At 40.8% G+C, this 18,924-nt stretch overlaps 1 protein-coding gene across 2 annotated transcripts; it reads left to right on the forward strand.

Moving 5' to 3' along the window:
- Nucleotides 1-171: 171 nt before the first annotated feature.
- Nucleotides 172-18,856, forward strand: ANKRD22 (ankyrin repeat domain 22). 2 transcript variants are annotated; one of them, XM_051801303.1, is made up of 7 exons: nt 172-5,838; nt 6,779-7,093; nt 12,948-13,139; nt 14,932-15,039; nt 15,366-15,443; nt 16,308-16,406; nt 17,177-18,856. In XM_051801303.1, exons 2-7 carry the CDS (start codon nt 7,073-7,075, stop codon nt 17,252-17,254), a joined length of 576 nt encoding a protein of 191 aa, XP_051657263.1. In that variant the 5' UTR covers nt 172-5,838; nt 6,779-7,072; the 3' UTR covers nt 17,255-18,856. The 2 variants fall into 2 exon arrangements, with proteins under 2 accessions (XP_051657263.1, XP_051657262.1); XM_051801302.1 differs by having other exon boundaries at nt 172-7,093.
- Nucleotides 18,857-18,924: the final 68 nt, after the last annotated feature.

The raw sequence follows: 18,924 nt of genomic DNA on the forward strand, positions 1-18,924 counted from the left end.
CGAAGGGAGGAGCCTGCGCCGCGCCGGGCGAGCGGCGTGGCCGCGTCCCGCTCTGCGCCGCGGGGTCCGGCCGCCGCCGCCGCTGCAGCCCCGCGGGGGCGAGAGGGAGCGGCGGCGAACGCAGGCAGAGGGGCCCGGGGGTGCAGCTCACCTGGCGTGTGTGTCCCCCCCCCTGCACCTCCGGCGGTCGGCCCGGCCACGCCTGTGTGCCGGAGGATACGCACAGCTCACCTGGGCTCTCCTGAACTTTGCAGCGGGCTAACTGGGAGCAAACACTGTTAGCAGCCTTGCTGAGGAGGCTGTCTGTGAGCAAGGAGGAAGAGGAGAAAGGGTAAAATGAAGGAGTAGTGGTTGGTGTAGGGCTGTTGTGTCTGGGAAGAGGGATGCTGGATAGGAGAAACTTCCTCCCCTAAGGCGAAGGAGGTAGGGGGTCACAGCTTGGGTTTCTGCAGAAGTTGGGCAGTGTTGTGGGCTGGCCTAGATCTCTGATGGAAATGTCCTGCCAACACAGCAGTTACTCGCCATGGTATGTTTGGTTGACCTGCTTGTTGTCTTTCTGTTGAACTTGCTCAGCAGATGTTGATCATACTGATGTCTTTCCTGTGGCCCAAACCTGGACATGGAAGTCTTAGATGTGGTCTAAGATACTTGGTTTTGGCTCATCCTACCCTCCCAAACATGGTAGGGGCATTTCCCTTTTAGTCCTTTCGTTGTGTGCAAGGCCGTTCTGGCTGCTGGGCATCCCAGCTTTGAAGTACCACTCTTGGTGCTGGTGGCTGTGGAGTGCAGCAACAGGTCTTGGTCCTGCTTTAAGAACAGGAGGGACTGGTCTGGGCAAGGAACAACTTGTTGCTGGTTGTTAGAGGCTCCAGCCTATGCCATGGAAGGGCTTCAGTGGGGCTGTTGAGTTAATCCCATCCTGAAGCAGACATGGAAGGGACACTTACAGTGCTGCAAGGAGTTTGCCTGGGTAGCTAACAGTTTTCCAAGGTGAAGTGTGAAGAGTGGGTATTCTTATTGTTCAGATAGGAGACTGCATTTCTGATGAATGGCAATAAGATAAAGTTTGGTTGTAGGAAACTTTGGTAAGTGCAGCGCCTATCTAATGAGTATTTGGAAATTGTCTTCTGTTTAAAAAACTTGTAAAACTCTGATGTTAGGCTGGTTTAGATGTTCAGTGTTGAAGACACTGCACATTGTGTTCTTTCCCAAGCCGTGTTGGTCACAGACCTGAATGCTTCACTGTAACCTCTTGCAGGGTGTGTCTGTGGCTGGTTCCTGTACAGCACAGGAAGATGCTCTAGGAAAGTTTGAACTTGATGTCCTAGAGTGGCCCTTGGTGGCTGTTTCCAGGCTGACTAAGCCTAATTTCAGATCTCTGTCCACACAACCAGATTTTGAGGCACTGCTAGATCCACCTTCATTCAGCTCCCTAAAAGGGCAGTCCCCAGCATCTGCCCAGTACTTTCTATAGTTGGGCAGAGCTATGTGCTCTGGTTCATGAGGAATCTGAGTTCCAGCTCACAGTTAGCCCTGATTCTACAGCAAGGAAAAGGCACAACTGGTCAGGGTGGAAGGAGTTTGCGGTTGCAATTCTCCTTTTTCCCCCCTCCCATTGTATGTTTTGTGCAACATCACATTGTCAGGTTCATCCTGTATGTGTTGTCTGAATGTTGAATGGTGCTGCAGATATGTGAATGGGAGCAGAGGTGAAGGACTTTGCTGCCAGACACTTCAAAGAGGTGGACACTTCCTCTTTGGCAAGCTGGAATTCTCAATCCTACTCCTCCTGTCTTCAGACCAGAGCTCTTGTCTGTTTTTAGAAAAGTTTTGCATATTTTCCAAATCTCAACCTAGAAAATCCTCTATGTTTTTCTAGCTCTCTGTGAACAAGAAAAACAACAGAATCAATGGGGAGACCCACCCACTGATCAGATTGGAACATGAATCATTGTGAATAAGTGTCCTAACATTACCTGCAGTTGCGCCTTCAGAGTGACCAATATAATACACATCCTTCTGTCCAGTTTTATTCATGATGAAGTACAGCTCTGCTGGAATATCATATTTACCCATTTCATCAAAGCTAAAGGGAGAAACACAAAAAGCTTGCAGATAATTCAGCCATCACAGTGTGAGTTAGTGAATGTCAGTTTTGTTCCTTGCACTCAGCAGGACCCATTGAAGGATGAGGTTGCAGGCTGTGTCTGCTTGATTTGGGGAAGTGGGCAGAGGGATGCAGCTGTACAGCCAGGCTGCCCGATGCCTTGGGCTCTCTGTGGAGGAGGTGCAAGTTTTGCCTGACAGCTGCAGCCCTTGGGGAACTGAATTTAATCAATGCTTTCACCAGCATGAGTTACAAGAATTATTTTTCTCCCAGTTAACATCATTTGTGGTAGATCAGATTTCTCAACAGAGCTTATCAGTCTCCTTTCTGCACTTGGGACATGGTAATGGGGTGAGACTTCAAGGCTACAGATGCCTCCCAGTTTCGGAAGCCTGTTCCCAAAGAAACCAGCATGGTATATGGACAGAGGTGATCTGTGTACTTCCAGCTTTGCTTCTGTATGTGCTGATTCCAAAAGAGCCCATCCAGATGATGTAGTCCTTCTTATGAGCCCCCTCACATACCCAGCATTGGCTGTATCTGTGGAAAAGAGTTGGTCTAGTCTTCTTAGATGTTGCATGTCCCACTTGGAAGTCAGATTATATGAAAAACAGTAGTGTTTTCATATAGTTCAAAAGGTATTTTTTTTGTAGAACCAGAAGGGGAAAGGTTCTGCATTTTGATAGTAACCACCTAATCTTGCTTGCTAATCTTTCATCTGAATGTTGCTTTCTTCAGTAATTCTTTTTCCATGGAGTACCTGAACTGCCAGAACTCTTTCTGGCAGGGCTTAAGAGTCTTGTGTTTTAAAGACCAGGTATCTCCTCGGCTGTTTCCCATCCAGACATCATAGCCAGCGTCTGCAAGAATGAAGCCTAGGCTGTTGACAGGCAGGTTAGAAATCCAGTTAATAGAATCTGCTAGAACACCATGGTGTAGCAAAAGTGCAGGCTTTTCCCCTAAAACAGAAGAGGTTTTCTTAGGCTGTAGTAGTAGCTAATGTGTAGTTAAAACTGGGGTGCAGAATCTGGTTTTGCAGGAGTTTTTTAACCCATGTACAGAATTTAGGCCACATTCTAGGCTGAATGGCTAGGTGCCTTTGCTGAGATGGAAAGGTATGGAACATGCCATTGTGTGTGCAAAGGGGAAAGATGGGGAACCCATGTAAGAGTTGTCTCTCAGACCTTCCTTATGTCCTACAACTGTCATACCTGCATTTTGGCTGTTCCTTCCAGCAGGAATTCTGAAAACACCGAGAATGTATCCATCCTCTGTTGTAACTTCATATTCCTTGCTGGGGTATCCATGATACCTGATAATTTTACTCTGTGGAAAGCCAAAGGACAGTTTATTATACATTTACAGTGTAGATATTGGTGTAGAAGGTGTTTAGAGGCTGCTTCTGTCCAGGAACATGAACGTAACCAAGAATATGCCAGTAAGATAAATGTGATAACATATTGCTAGCTTTTCTCTACTGCTGTGTGTTATACTGGTAGAAGGGTACACCAAAAGGGATTCCTGCAGGGAAAAAAACCCCCAAACTACATCTCTCTCTTTCATGGATGATCCAATATATGCCATGCCTTAACCACGGAGGCCAGAGGATGCAAACGGCAGTGAGAGTAGTTGGGGTGTGTTTCTGTGATGTGGTTTGTGTACACTACATTGTGCTGTATGATTCAAATTGTAGTAATTGCTGTAGCATTGGTACTCAAGCACTACACAGACTTACAAGAGTAGCAGAATGCAGTAAGGTGTTCTTCAGACTTGCTTAGATGGTAGTTGTCTGGTATTTGACCTCCTATTGTGGGACAAAAAAGAACTGTACTGAGTGACTAACCTTTTGGGAGATATTTTGTCATGTTTTGCAAGGCTGATATAGGTTGTGTCTTTCTAGAGAGTAACCATGCATCAGTATCTCTATCTTCATGAAGGAGGGACTTCTCAATTATTTTTATTTTTTATTAAATCTATCATATCCCTTGAGTCAATAGAACATTTGGATTAAACCACAACTTGGATATATCCTTAATATTGACATCTAAACTCACTGTAGTCCACTTTGTAGGAGAATACTCCAGTTCTTCTGTCAGTAGAATAGAAATCCTTCCACCTGTGTGCTCTGGAAGCTCAGTTTTATAGTAGATATTCCACTGCTTTCTGCAGTTTCGTTCAGTTCAAACAAAAGTAAAACACATTCCTCTATTTCTGCATGTGGAGCATTGTTTAGGAACAAAACTGGAAAGTTCAGCATAGGTCACAGTTTGATTTTGTACTAAAGGTGAGGCAGTACGGTAGCTAAATTGTTACCATTTTTAGGGTATGTTTTTTCTGTGTATTGAATGGTCACCTGGCTAAGCTGGCATGTTTTAGGCCTTTTATCTGAATGTTTTCTAAATTAGATATAATGCACCAATTAACTCTAAGGCTTGGCAAACACTGTCTCCTTAATTTCAATGGCCAAGTCTTGACTGCTGGAGCCTGGAACAGTAATCTAGTCTTTTTATGCAATGAAACAGTGCCAAACAGTGCCAAACAGTGGCATTTTTGGCAAACTGGAATTAACTGAAATATTGAAAAAAAAAGTAGAGGAAGGTATCTGAAAGATACATTGAAAATGCCATTTCTGGAGACTTTTGATATTTAATGAAAATAACCTTAAAACTTTTAGAAATTCATCAGAGTACTCTTGAGAGGGTCATAATTTTTTTTCACATACACTGTAAACGGGACAGAAAGGCACCAGGTCATTTAATGTGCTTACCAGATGTTAGAATTGCCAGGTTAACTTACAAGGAAAACTTAAATGGATTTGGAGCTATAATAGCAAAATGTTCAATTTATGTACACATTTTCAATGCTGAGATTTTCACGCATCCACAGTGATATCCCAAGGGAAGAAAACCCAAGTAGAACAAAATTAAACTATCAGTTATTCCTTTTTCCCATTTGCATGGGTCAAAGACTTCTTCCTCTTCTCCTTTAGCAAGCATACACTTTGATGCATAACATCAGGCTTGCAGCTCTGAAAGGATGCAGGCTGGCTGCTCTGACAAGCAACTGCACAGAATCAAGACAGCACATCTTTATGGAGACAGGCAGCAGAGGAAGGGACCACGGGCATATATGTACATGTTTCCTACATGCTGAGTAGGTGACAGTCTGCCTATGTACTGAATCTTGGCACCTTTTGGACAAAAAAGACATATTCAACAACAACAACAACGAAAATCAACATTTTCAGGACTCTAATGTAATTATAAGCATGGCAAAGAACACTAAAGCATATGTGTAACAGAAGTGAACCTGTGACTATATAGCTTTGCTTGAGTCTCATACCTCATCATGGTTGAGCTGCTTATCTGTTCTGCAACTGAAGCTCTAACCAAAGTGCTTTTCAAGAGGACCTGAGATGTGATGCTGGATTAAATAGTAATTTACAGTCTCTTGGGAGAAATGTTGCCTGAAGCTATTACTCTGATTTGTAGAGGATGGTCTTTTTTTTTTTTGTTAGTTTGTTTGTTGTTTCTTTAAAATAGTTTTCTAGATTACTATACATTTGTTTATTTGTATTAGGAAAGGATTAATTAAATTACTAAATTGTTATATGTAACTTCATAGTGATTTGACAAGTCTTTCAACAAGTTGTAGTTGAGAAATTTCAACAACCTGGCCAGCTGATGCAGGAAGATGTGAATTCCTTAGGAGCTGGATGTGAAGAAGTACGAGTGAGGAATACCTTTTCACCTTTGAGGTGTTACTCACTCCTCCATGTTGTTAGTCCTACAGAATTTTCACCACGTGCTGAAAGAGCAATCTATTGTGAGGATCCTAGTGAGTTTGTCACAGGTAGATGTCTGTTTCTGTTACATGTCAATGTAATTTTCTTCAGATAAACAGCCACTAAAACTGGTGTCAGCAAACAAACACTACAGCCATGGTGCTATACTAGTACTTTAACTGGAGAAGGATAGAGATAGTGTAAGTAATTTTATATGGTCCTCCACCTCATTGGAGAATAAATATGAAAGTTATGTGGAAATTAAAGTTCTCAAATGTAAGGTAAAGGGCTTGGATTTAAGATGCATACTTACATGCATATGTTTTAAAACTCATTTTAAAATTTGCTTGAAATACAGGAAACATGAATTTAAAATATAAAGGGAAAAGATATTTTGAGGTGAGTGCAGACACTTGAAATACACATGCCCTACTCAGAAAGCCTGAGTGTAGTACAGCATCTTATCATCAGAACCATCAACAATAATTCTCTCCTGAATTAACATATAAAATTATCAGGTTAAACTGGAATCATATTCATTGTTTGGGCTGGGCTAGGAAGAGAAGACTGAGCAAAAAATGATGAAAGCAGATGGCCTGTTTAATTAGAGACTGAGGATAATTATACTGGGAGGTCTCATTAAAGGCGTGGGATTTAGTTGCTTCCCTTTTCCTGACAGGAGTCTTGAGACGTTCTTGCAGAGCGTTGGGAATATGTTTTAGTCAGAAGTAGCTTGTGTGGCACACTAGCTACCATTTGTAGTTACTTATTTTAAGTTTTAGATTTCATGCTTTTTATTCTATTCTCCATTTCTTCACTCGTGAAACTTTCTTCCTCTCTCTCTCCCTCCTCCTCTCCTCGACCTGTTTTGCTGCTTTCCTTTTTAGGCAACTGAAGGATGTTATTGCAAAAATGACAAAGGAAAAAGCTTCTGTGTTGTAACTTGTTCTGTCAGTCTTCTGCAAGCTGCTGTTCTCACGTTTACCTCCCTGGGTTGGGTTTCTGAAGACAATTGTTTTATTCTACCAAGTAGAACGCACTGAATGGAAATGTAGCATAAGAAAGTGTGATACTTTTAAGTTAAATATTAACCAGATTCAAACAAAGCTCTAGAGCATTTCAAGTGTGGTTAACTTGTTGGGCAGTTGAAGAAGAACGAACTCAAACAGCGAAGAACAGGCATGGGGATACTCTACTCAGAGGTACGTGACTATTTTTTGCACAGTAACTGAAGCTGTTGAAGGTGTGGATATTCACTGGGTTTGGTTTGTTCCCTTCGCTGTCCCCCATACACAGGCTTATACAGATCTGGAACATTTTTCCCTTTGGAAATGTTTTTCTTTGCCTGTTGCGAGTTGTCAGAAGTATTTTTTGTAGGAGCAAAGGAAATGCAATAACCAGTGTAATTATTGTGACTTCAGGAAGTATGTGTTCAACATTTTTTGTTGTTCTGTGTTGAGATCAGAATGATTCAGAATGTGGTGCAAGCAACAGACAACTTTGCAAAATTAGACAACCCCTTGGCTTACACTGAATATAGATAATAAAGCTAATGCCTAAGAAAATATTCCCCTCCCTGCAAACTTGTTTTAGGAAGGAATTTCTTTTTTCTTTGGACTTATCTTTATGGTTTTGTTCACGGACCATGCTTCATTTAGTATTTTCCTAGACTTTAACATAAATGATACCTAAACATATTGTTTTATAAACTTTCCATTTGTACACATGAGAACAAATAAGGATTTTGGTCCTTTTTGACTATGAATAGAGTGTGTTGCACTGCTATTTCTTTTTCTGGAGATAGCATCACATAGCTGTTCCTTTAAAAGGTTACATTTCTTTGCTGAAAGACACTCTTTTATATTTAAAAAGCTATTCAGTGAAATCAAGTATCTTCTCCTCTTTCAGTATTACAAGGACCTTGAATCTGTGCATTCATAAGGTGATTGGTGAATAGACTGTAGCTTATTCTGAAACGATTTTTTGCCTCTCTCCAGGTCTACTCTTCTGAGATAGTATTGCACAGGAAACCAGTATCATCTAGCTTAATTAAATGGGTGTTTAAAGAATGTTCAAATGCTGTCCATATTTTCCATGCTTATTAGTCAATATTCTCATATACATTAGCTTTCTTCCTTTAAAAATTTTGAGATACAGTTTTCTAGGTAAAGTATGGTTCATTTCTACAGGACAGAAATCTAGAGAAATAAAAATAAGACAGTGTAAGTTGCCTTTTCTGAGAAGTATACATTGGATATTAGGGCATTCCTCAGCATCCTAAACATGATTTAGACTTCCCTTTTAGTTCATACTGTGCCTTTGAATTAATTTAATACACAGGAAGAGGCTGTGAATTGGTTCAGAATATTTTGACATTGCAACGTATCTCCTTTTTGTCTAAACAACTGCAAAGTGTTGATGTAATTTAGGCAATCCCCAGCTGTTCTCAAAGGAGGAAGCAATTATAAACCAAAATTGCTCTCCTAGTTGCATGACAGGCTTTACCTTCACCTCCTCTCTACTGGCTGAATGCTTTGTCCTTCATACTGTGCCTTTAACCTTTATTTCATGTGTGGTAGAACTTGCTAAATAGCTCGAGGTTTATCACTAGCTCAGCAAAACTAAGCAGAGAGAGATACAAGAAACCCTGAAAACAAGAAGACAAATTCAGATGTGGCCGTTCATCTGGATATGAGTAAACTACCAATCACATGTCCCACAGTTAATTAAAAATAAAAAAAATTAAAAAAATCAAAGAATCCGTTCTGCAGTTGAATTTCCCGACAGTGAAAGTTTTTTTGCTACTCTTGCACTCCTTATCTGGTTATCTTGTATTGAGTGATCTCAGCCATGAAAACTCTTGTCTCTCCTATGAGTACTTCTCACCTTTCCTGAAGCCTTAAGTAGATACTGAACAATTAAATCCTGATCTGAAGGGCTTGCAGAAGAAGTATTGTAGAAAGAGAGATTTTAAGCACTCAATCATTGGCATATATAATCTTCAAACTCCACCCTCCAGTGTCTGTTCTTTGCTTTTTTCAGTTGGGCAGGCTGTGCTCTGGTTCATGGTTAGCCCTGATGCTATGGCAGGGAAAAGGCACAACTGGTCGGGGTGGAAGGAGTTTGCTGTTGTGATTCTCTGTTTTCCCTCCCTTCCATCATGTGTTTTGTGCAACATTGTGCTGTCAGGTTCATCTTTTGTATCTTGTCTGAATGTTGAGTGGTGCTGCAGTATGTGATTAGGAGCAGAGGAGAAGGGCTTTGCTGCCAGACACTTCAAAGAGGTGCTCTCTTCCTCTTTGCCTAAACTGGAAATCTTGGTCCTGCTCCCCCTGCCTTCACACCTGAGCTCATGTTTTTATTGGGTGCAATGTTTGTTGTGCCTGTGCCAGATCCGCCCTGCTACGTTATGGAGGTGGGCCAGGTCTTTTGTGAGTTCTCTGGGGCAGTCAGGACATAGGGATTTATAAATAATGTGGTGTAGGCAAGAGTAGCCACTCTTGGACTGCAAACCTCTCCAGAAGTTGTGAACTCAGTTCCCACTGATGCTTTCTTCAGAGTTTTTTGTTGTGGGAGCACTGGCCCTTGTTTCTCACACATACCTAAAGAAGACGTCATAGACATTATATCTGTGCTCCAGTTGCCAGTGCATCTCTAAGAAGGGAAGCTGCTGGGGCTCCTAGCTGTCCTCCACTGCCATCAGATTTCTGCTCTCACACTCCTGCTCTACTCCACACCTGAGCCCAAGTCTGAGGTGTGAACTTTGGATTCTTTGGACATGACTTCCACCTTGCTTGTGAAGCCCAGTTATTCTGAGTACGTATCTCATAGGTTTATTCCCCCCTTGTGTATGATGGGTGGATAACAATAACATGAAAATCTGAAGCTGGTTGTTAAGCTGGATCACTGCTGAGGCAGTCTTCTAACACTGTAGATAACTGAGTGAGGTTTTGCAGTCTTTTATCCTCCAAGCTTTTCTGTAGACTTAAAGAAAATATGTTTTCTTGGGTTTTGGATAGAATCTACTGCTTGTACCTAACATTGTTCTAACTCCATAATTGGCCTCCCTGCTGATCTCTATTAGTCTTGTAAGCAAAGTTTGGAGAATTGTTTAAAACAGTCTTAAGCACAGTTAGTCCTCCTTTAGAAAGGACTGCCAGAGAGGCAACCCAAAAAAGTGAGAGATGGAAGAGTGATTTGTGGCAGAGACTTCACAAACACAGAAATCCTGGCACGTGCTCAAGCCTGGAGCCAGTCAGGTTTTGTGTCCGTTCTGCTGCTACTGAAAGCCTGTTTTGTTATTTTACTCTGCAGATTAATAGAAATCTCTTTATAATTTTCATGCTAAATTTCTTGGCCAGATATACCACCTTTTTTACCTTGTTCCTTGAAACCAATTAACACTTACCCTTTAATTTATTTTGGAACACCTACAACCTTGTCTGTACCTGGCCCAGCTAAGCAAATCAATCTTTCTTCAGGCTCTTCATATTCCTCAGTTGTAGAGATGTTTCATGATCCTGCCATAGTCTAATCTCATTTTTGGACACAAGTGAAAAGAACTGTATTCACTATCCCAGTTAAGTGCCTTCTATAACAACTCTCTTCTCTTTCTGTGAGAGAGACTCTCTAATACAGCATTTGCCACTGGTTGCTGTTACTGTTGCCTTTATTAGACAGGTGACTGATTGCCACTTATTTGAAATTTATTACAAGTTTATTACAATAATGCTGATTTGCGTTCTTTCCTAACACATTTTCTGAATCTCTATTGTTATTGATATCAATATAATGAATTTATAGTTGTCTGTATTGCTTTGTTCCCTTACTTAAATATTCTGCTACTATGTTTGTCCTTCCAGTCATGGAGTTGTGTTTGCCAGTTTGGGAGGTATACTATGAGTTTGATCCATGGGACTTTTCCATTTTTTTTGACTAAAAGAGGCATTTTCTAGAATATAAACCAGCAGAGTGGGCCTCAAAAAAATCCCATAAAACCAGGAAAAAAGTTTGACTATTTTTTTTCTTTAAACACGAACAGAACATATTAGTGCAGGAGAGAATAATTTCTACAAAGAACCACCACTGCAGTGGAATAGCAATAAGTAAAAAAATACTTCAAGTACATCAATTACCTATGTATTAGCTGTAGGAATGGATGAGAATTGCTTCCTTACATTCTCTGTGCCCTGGATATTTTCTGAGAACAGCTGGTTTTGGTAGGTAAAATAGCATGAGTCATATGTGCTGGTCTCTGTGCATGACTTCAGTCCTAAATAATGTGGTCTCCTAGGGAGTGGTATGTGCTCCATCATTATTCATGGCTCTAGAACTGAGTTCAACAGTAGTGTAAGGTTTAGAAAAAGATCCCACGGGTCAGTGAGAGTATCAGTCAAAAATGCCTTGGGTTTAATGGCCTAGCAAGTACAGAAAGAAAAGCAAAAAAGCATGTCATTTGCTGACATGAGCTGCTGAACTAGCAAGTATCATTCTAGGAAAGAATAAGACTGTATGGTAAATGACTGCAATTTGATCAGGTGTTCAACCAAACAGCAAATTTTTTGCATCTTTAAATAAGCAAAGCAATACCTAAAAGCAGAAATAGAAGGGAAATCAGAGGTGCAGACAGACTCCACTTACCTTCTTTTTCCTGGACCTGAAGATACAGTACTAGACAGTGACATGACAGAAAACTGATCGTTTAGATGGCACCTACGTGCTGGTCACACCAAAAGAGGTTTAAAGGAGAGGTTTCTCCTCAAAACCATTAAAACAGTTCTGATTCTGGTGGAGTGCAAAATAGCAAATGGTATGTGTAGGCTTTTATAAGAATACAGACAGATGTGCAAATTTACAATATTGCAGGTATTTTCTGTTGATATTTATCTGAAATAATAAAAACAAAACAAGAAGTGGTGCAAGGTCTGGTAAACATGTAAATATTTTCTTAGGAAACAAATCACTTTCTTATGCAGCTGTCCAGAAGCAGTAATGATGCTGGAGGTAAACTTGTGTTGTAGATCAAAGTTTGCTGAAGTGAAAGTATAAATAAGAAGAATAATTTTAATATGGGAGGAGAGTATGAGAGGAGGGAAGTAACTGCAGGCAGAGTGAGGAAACAGCTTGGAGTTCAGGGCCAGATTTTTTTCATGTAGTGTATTTAGGATGTGAAAAAAGGAGAATGGAAAGGAAAAACTGCAGACAGTATTTAAAGAAAATTACTATTTTGTAAAATGTTGAATAAAATCCTCAGTATCAAAGACAGAAAAAAAGAAAATTGTTCTCTTTTTGACTGGAGAACTCAAATGCTACCAACCTACCCTACCTCTCACTGCTACTTTCTGCCTGTATTAGGCTGTTAGAAACTTGTATTACTCTTGCCATTCTCAGCCTCTCCTTAATCTGAATTTGTGCTGCTGGAGAGGGAAGAAATTGCAATTCAGGTCAAGGATGTGTAGAAATACTAAGCAAAAGTTGAGCAGCAAGCAGTTCTCCAAAGCCAATCAGGGTCTGAGTTGTGGACATAAAGACATATAATTTTTAGGTAAAAGTTTAGCTTGAAGCTTGAAAAGAAACATTGGGGGGGTTGTTTTCTCAACTTTCACCTGAAGTGTTGTTCTGTTCTGAGAACTGATGAGTCAGGAGTGGTACCTTCTGTTCAGAAGTACTCAGACAAAGGGAAAGCCTGTTGTAAACTCAGAGAGAACTTGGGCTTGTCTTTGCTTGCTGCTTAATACAGTGACCAGCTCCTATGAGATTGGACGCCGTTTTTTTTAAAGGCTGCAAATAAACCGGATTTATTTCTTGAATTATAGAAATAACATCCAAAATTAACAGAAAACTCATTCCACTGTGCAAAGGCTGTGACTTCTGGGGCTGAGGGCTGAGAGCTGCTGTCTGGCAGCTGCAGGAGTGTCTCCTACCACCATCTTCTGGAAGTCACCAAGAACTACAGCCTTTGTCCATTATTTTGGGATGTGCAAGTAGTAAGTCAGAATAGGAAGTATGGATGTCTTAATGAAACATATACTGATGAATATTATCTTCTCCCTTCAGCCCATTTGTCAGGCAGCTTATAACAACGATTTCAATAAAGTTCAGTTCCTTTTGGAGCGCAACTGCAACTATCTGAATATCCAGGACAGCTTCAGTGGAGACACCCCCTTAATTTGTGCATGTAAAAAGGGAAACAACAGGATAGTTAGCTATCTTCTAAGAAGACATGCTGATGTCAACCTCAAAAATAAGGTAAGTGGACACTGACTCCTTTGCAATGACTGTTCTTTCAGATTCTTGGAGTGCCAGTGGGCACACTGGCAAGCACAGCCAAAACTGATGTTTGTTTCCTACTGAGGCATAACTATAACCCCTAAATTGTAATTCAATAAACCTATATGTTTCTGTTTGTCTCCTAATGTCTTTTCCTAACTTGTTAATGCACACAAGATAATAAACATTGCAAACCTGAATTTTTCTCGGTGTTCATGTTCCCCATTTAGGTAACACTGCATGCCATCCCCAGTCCCCAGTGGATTCTGTCTGCTTACCCATGCAGCACTCCACATTCACTTTGCCCTCCACCTTGTGTCTGTCTCTTCTGTAGTTTTTTTCCTCTGCTTTTTTCTTCACCCTGGTTAAAAGGAAGGTCTGAACAAGAACCTGTTGACCTTTCACAAATATGTCCCCAGAGACTGACTCTATAAAAACCTTCCTTACTTCCTTGCCAGACCCGCAGCTTGTCATAGTACAGAGCAGTAGCATCCTAGGGGGCAAGAAGAGAAGCCTTCTCTGTCTTCCTACCCTGTTCCCTAATTTAGAAAACCAACCTTCCTTGCTGTTGTTGTTTAACCCCAGCCAACAACTAAGTACCATGCCTAATGTGATGAGAAAGTGTGTTTTTGTGATAAATTTTCTAGAAGGTTACAAATAAAAAGTGGCTGAAAGATGTGTGTTCTGGCTTCATTAGTAATTTATTCTTATGATGTCAAGGGTGCTAAAAAGGAAAAACCACACAGCATTGTCAATTGTATTATATCAAGGCAACGTTTATCAAGTTCCTACACATTTGTGGGCTATCTCACATATCTGCTTTCCAGTGCATTTTTTCATTTCATAGAAGGGCAGCAAATGTTCATGAGGCCAGTGGAATATTCTATCCCACCTATTCTTCTTAATGCAGAAAGCTGTCCATCTTACCTCGAAGTCCCTTTTAAAGGGTTCAGTGTTTTGCATTAAGATAGTTTAAATTTCATTGGTAGCCATTTGCTAGCCATGCCTGGCATTCTTAAATGCCTCCCTGCTTCACCTTCATAGATGGAATAAGGCCCTTAGGCACAGAGCTTAACTGTGGTGCTCAAGACTGAGAATGAGGAACAGCAGGTGGCACAGAAGGGCTTATCTGCTTACTTTGGGCCCCTGTGTAACATAACCTAGTTTTTCAAATTCCAGTTTGACAATCTGGGAGAAGCTTAACACTTTAGCATGAAACTTTGTAGCCCTGCCCGTTAGTTGCTTTGGTACATTCAGTATTCAAAGTTTCTTTAAACTCTCTTCTCACTAGGAATTTGTGGTGGTTATTGCTACTTGCCTGTGTTTCTCAGATGTCCCAAAGGAGATGTCCTAAAGTCTCATATGTCCTTGCTTCAGTAACCAGCACCTCCATAAGAAGAGGAGCTGTGGGGATTCTTCCTGCTGATTTAACTTGATGGGTGGTGATAGTACCCACGAGATGTCCACTCTGTGTTTTCAGTCTCTGCAGCCATGTCTAGGTGTGCAGACATACACATGGAATCCTTTGGATCCCACATCCTCCTTGCACGTGTAGTCCAATTTCCATGCCCCTATATGTGTTAAATATGCTTCTACTTGAAGGAAGCAAAATGCAAAATGTGTCCCTTTCTGCTTGGAAATCAGAGGAATATTTCCAGTAGATAGTCTAAAAGAAAGCTTGTGAAATCTAAAATGGTCTACTCTTGTCGATATTAAACAAATAAAGTCAGATCACTGAATCTGGTGCTAATCAGAGTTATTCTGTGTTTAGAAGGACCGCACTTGCCTGCATTATGCTGTGAGAAAACGGTTTACCTTCCTTGACTATGTGCTCATCATAATCCTCATGCCAGTTATGCTTATTGGATATCTTCTCATGGTGAGTCTGAATGAAAGCAGGAAAAACACTGTATCTTTCCCTTTCCCTTTATGACATTTTTCATGGCAGTATTTCAGGCTAGGAACCTGTATAGTACACAGGACTGCTTTCTTAAAGCAGGGACTAGATGAATACAACAGAAGAAACAGGAATTTTGCTGTGAATATAGCTGGTGTAGGAACAGAATTGCAGCACTGCATCAGCCTGGTATTTGCAGAAGACACTCTTCTTTTTGGAAAAAACCCACAGTATTTAGCCCAAATTTACTTAGCACTATATATAGATGAACTGTCTTACTGTGTTACTCTTTCTCTTGCACCAAACAGGTCTCAAAGACTAAACAGAATGAAAACCTGATCAAGATGTTGCTCAGAGCTGGAGCTGATGTGAATGCTATAGACTCTGTAAGTGGATTTATAAAAATGCAAATGTGGTTTGCATGCATGCAACAACTCTAAAACCAGACTTCAGAATCTTCTAGCAACATAGACCTGCCATAGAATGGGATCAGGGACTGAACTGAGTGTGACGTACCAGGAAAATTCAGTGTTTCCCCTTGATGTTTAGGCAACAGTTTTTTAATATGCTAATGTACACAGAAATAATCCCCACTGATCAACTAATTATTTTTTTTGAACAATGCCTGCATAAGAGAATCTAGGTAAGCTGGGCTGAAATACTTATGTGTGTGTCATACCCAATCCTATAAAGATTCTACTGACATAAGGGTCTCAGTTTATCAGCATTTATGAGTTCTTGAACTGGAGCATATTTTTAGGCAAAAATCATGCCACAGGGCTAAATCCTGTGTCTACTCTTGGTCGTCAGAGTGTGCTGATCTGCCATAGGCAGAGTCCTGTATCCACTAGCCTACTTGGGTGTGGTAAAGACCTCCTCTACTCTAAGATAGAAAAGAATACCCAATTTTATCAGCAACCAAATTCTAAAATGCTGAAGTGCAAGCAAATAGTATTGTTGGGATCAATATCCTGGAATCCTCTGAAATTAGTAAAGAACTACTGGCTTCCTGCTGAAGGTATCAGACCTGTTTTAGCAGCTACTTTCCATGGAAGGAATAATTTTTATTTGTTGGTCCTGTTGCTCTTATGATAATGTATTTGTTTTACTGTGTAGTGTGTTGTGGTAGAAACTGATATGTGTGTTTTGCATCCATCTGTTGAGGGAAACTGATAAGGCTACAAGTACTTGCTTAAGGTCTACTACAGAATTCATAGAACTAAAATTCATCTGCTTCTGTATCCCTTCAGTCTAGTAGCACAGCCCTTCACTATGCTTGTGAAATGAAAAATCAGGAAGTCATTCCTCTACTGCTTGAAGCTCATGCAGACACTTCTGTAAAGAATCAGGTAAGAAGGTGAAATTGGTAACTGTATTTCCTTATCATGAGGGTGAATCAGTATGCTGGAAGTCTTAGCTGGTGTGCAGCAATTTAAAGAAAAGGGTGCTCAGCTTCCTGGCAGTGGAGTTGTTTCCTGTTTGGTATAAAACGTTTGATCCATTGCTTTTGTTGGCAAGAGCAACTTTGAAGTACAAATCCTTCACTGCTGGCTTTCTACCAGTAAACACTGCCCTTATGTCCCCTGGTTTGGCACATCTCATCTGTCTTTACAGTACCTCTTCTTAACTCAGAGGTGCTCTACAGTTCTGTTCCCTAAGGAGCAGGCTACAGGGGAGTGGTAAGAGCCTTCTTTGGTGCTTTTCATGCTGTTGTACACCATTATTCTGCGAGAGGCTAAGTCAAGCTGCTCCTGTCACCAGAATAGCTCAAATGTTGCCCAAATCAATACTGACCTGGGAGTATCTGCATTACTGAGTTGAGGTGAGCAGTGTATTACCCATGTTGCTCTTGAATCCAGATCTTAGCTGTGCTAAGATTTAAAGCTGTGCTAATATCCAAAATTGACTTTTGGATATTAGTCCCAGGAAACAGTGGAATGGCTGTCTGTCTTCAAAGTAGTATTAGATCCAGCATGTTCTGAAACCTTTGTTTTAGAGCATGGATGTGACAGGGGAACTTACACAGGAGACCACTGCATCTGGGTGACAAGTTCAGGAAAGCTCCTTGTACTTGATCGATATCTATGATATTGCAATGTGTTTCATCTGTTTCTTTCAGGATGGGGAGACTCCCTTAGATATAGCAAGAAGACTGCAGTTCCACAACACTGAAAGCATGCTAAGAAAAGCTTCCTAGTCATCAAGGACTCTCAAACATGCAGAAAATTACCTCATCTGACAATGCATCTTGCATAACAGCAAATGTCCAACAGAGGGTGAAGGCTGTTACTTGATAAAAACTTGGTCCACATCCACCCATTCCTTGCTGTAGACTTTGACAACTTTGTGTGAGACTTGTCAGTACCCCCAAGGCCATGTGTGGGGTGAAAGGAGTTAATTTGATTTTACTGAGCCATGAATGATTGCAATAGTGGTCAAAATATTGCCCTTCCCATCTGCTTCATCAGTCTTATTACTTGACTTCTGCAGTCTGTGGATTTTGAAAGCTAGCTATAAAATATCTGGAAGCCCAAATATTGCATATGGTTGGCAGCCAATGCAAAAATAAAATATCCTTTAGAGTGCACATTACTTGTTCTATAGGGGAACTAAACAATATGCTACAGCAGTTGTACAAAGTCTAGTACCCTTCCTCTTAGTATTTCTCTTCCCACAATGGGAGTGACTGGGAAAATAGGTCTCTCAACTGAGCACTTTTTCCTTCCATCCTTCCTACAGACACCTTAATTCTCACTATGTTGCTACAAGGGTAGGATTATCTTCTCTCTTTTTTTTTTTTTTCATATAAGACACAGCAAAAAGGGATTCAATGGCTTGCTGGAGACCATAAAGAAAGCAAATTCCCAGATCACTTTAATGCATTAAGAAATAATAATGAAAATATGTTTGGCATCGTAGAGAAACAGGTCTCTTGACTACCTTTCCAATATAAACAGTGTACTAAAGAAAAAAAAATCAATAAATGAAATGCTGTTGACGAGAACCAGATGAATCCTTCCCATGGGACTGGACAGGATAGTATGCTTTTCAGAGTGGTGCATGCAGCAGGGGATAATACCAATAATAATAATAATATATCCATGAATCTTATCTTGCATAGGTAAAAGCAGAGGAAAACCCGCATTTGTAAGCAATGTATTAAAGTGTCCTGCTGCTTTGTGATTTAATAATGCAGCAATAAAAGGGAATCTCCTTTGGAAGGCTGCTGTATTTTGCCTTCTTAATCTAATGGATCTTTGTTTTTGTTAACAATTTTGGCCTTTTCCCATAAGCTGTCAGAAGTGCAGTAGATAGACACCATGATTAGCACTGCTAATGGGTGCTACACTAGGTACAGGGACAAGCTAGTGTATTTTTCCTGTGTTGAAGAAGACAGATATTTTTCAGTGTAGCTATTCTATTGGATGCCAACTCCGACTGCAAAGGGTCTTGGTTGGGCAATTTGAGTTTGAGTCTGCAGCCAGAAACACGCTACAAAACCAAGCTCCCCGTTTGAGCCTGTAATCATGAACACTTTATGTGTAATCTGGGGACAGGCACTCTTACCTGCCAGAGCTAAGTGAGTAGATGTGAGGCACTTCCATGGATAATGAAGATGCCATCTCTTAGGGCTAATGGCTGGAAAGGAAAAACAACTGACTGCTTTCCCATGTTTTAGAACGTGCTTAAAGGAAGAATGGAGAAGACACAGAGCTGCCTAGAAGTCGAAGCTGAATATCTCAGAGTGCTTGAAACAGCTTCATTGCCAGTGTCAAGAATAATTCATGGGGTGGAACCTGTATTGCTTGGAGTGCACCTTGCCAGATGGGGCTGCATTTTATTATTCCTCAGCTGCCATCCATGGTC

The sequence above is a fragment of the Manacus candei genome, unplaced genomic scaffold, assembly GCF_025592945.1.
Source record: "Manacus candei isolate 608988 ecotype Guabito, Panama unplaced genomic scaffold, ASM2559294v1 h1tg000050l, whole genome shotgun sequence".
Taxonomy (NCBI): Eukaryota; Metazoa; Chordata; class Aves; order Passeriformes; family Pipridae; genus Manacus; species Manacus candei.

Bases quoted from the DNA above. Each gene is read 5' to 3' on its own strand.
- ANKRD22 (XM_051801302.1), top strand. From the start codon at position 7,073: ATGGGGATACTCTACTCAGAG. The intron at 13,140-14,931 runs GTAAGTGGACAC...TTCTGTGTTTAG, and splicing joins ATGTCAACCTCAAAAATAAG to AAGGACCGCACTTGCCTGCA. The intron at 15,444-16,307 runs GTAAGTGGATTT...GTATCCCTTCAG, and splicing joins ATGTGAATGCTATAGACTCT to TCTAGTAGCACAGCCCTTCA.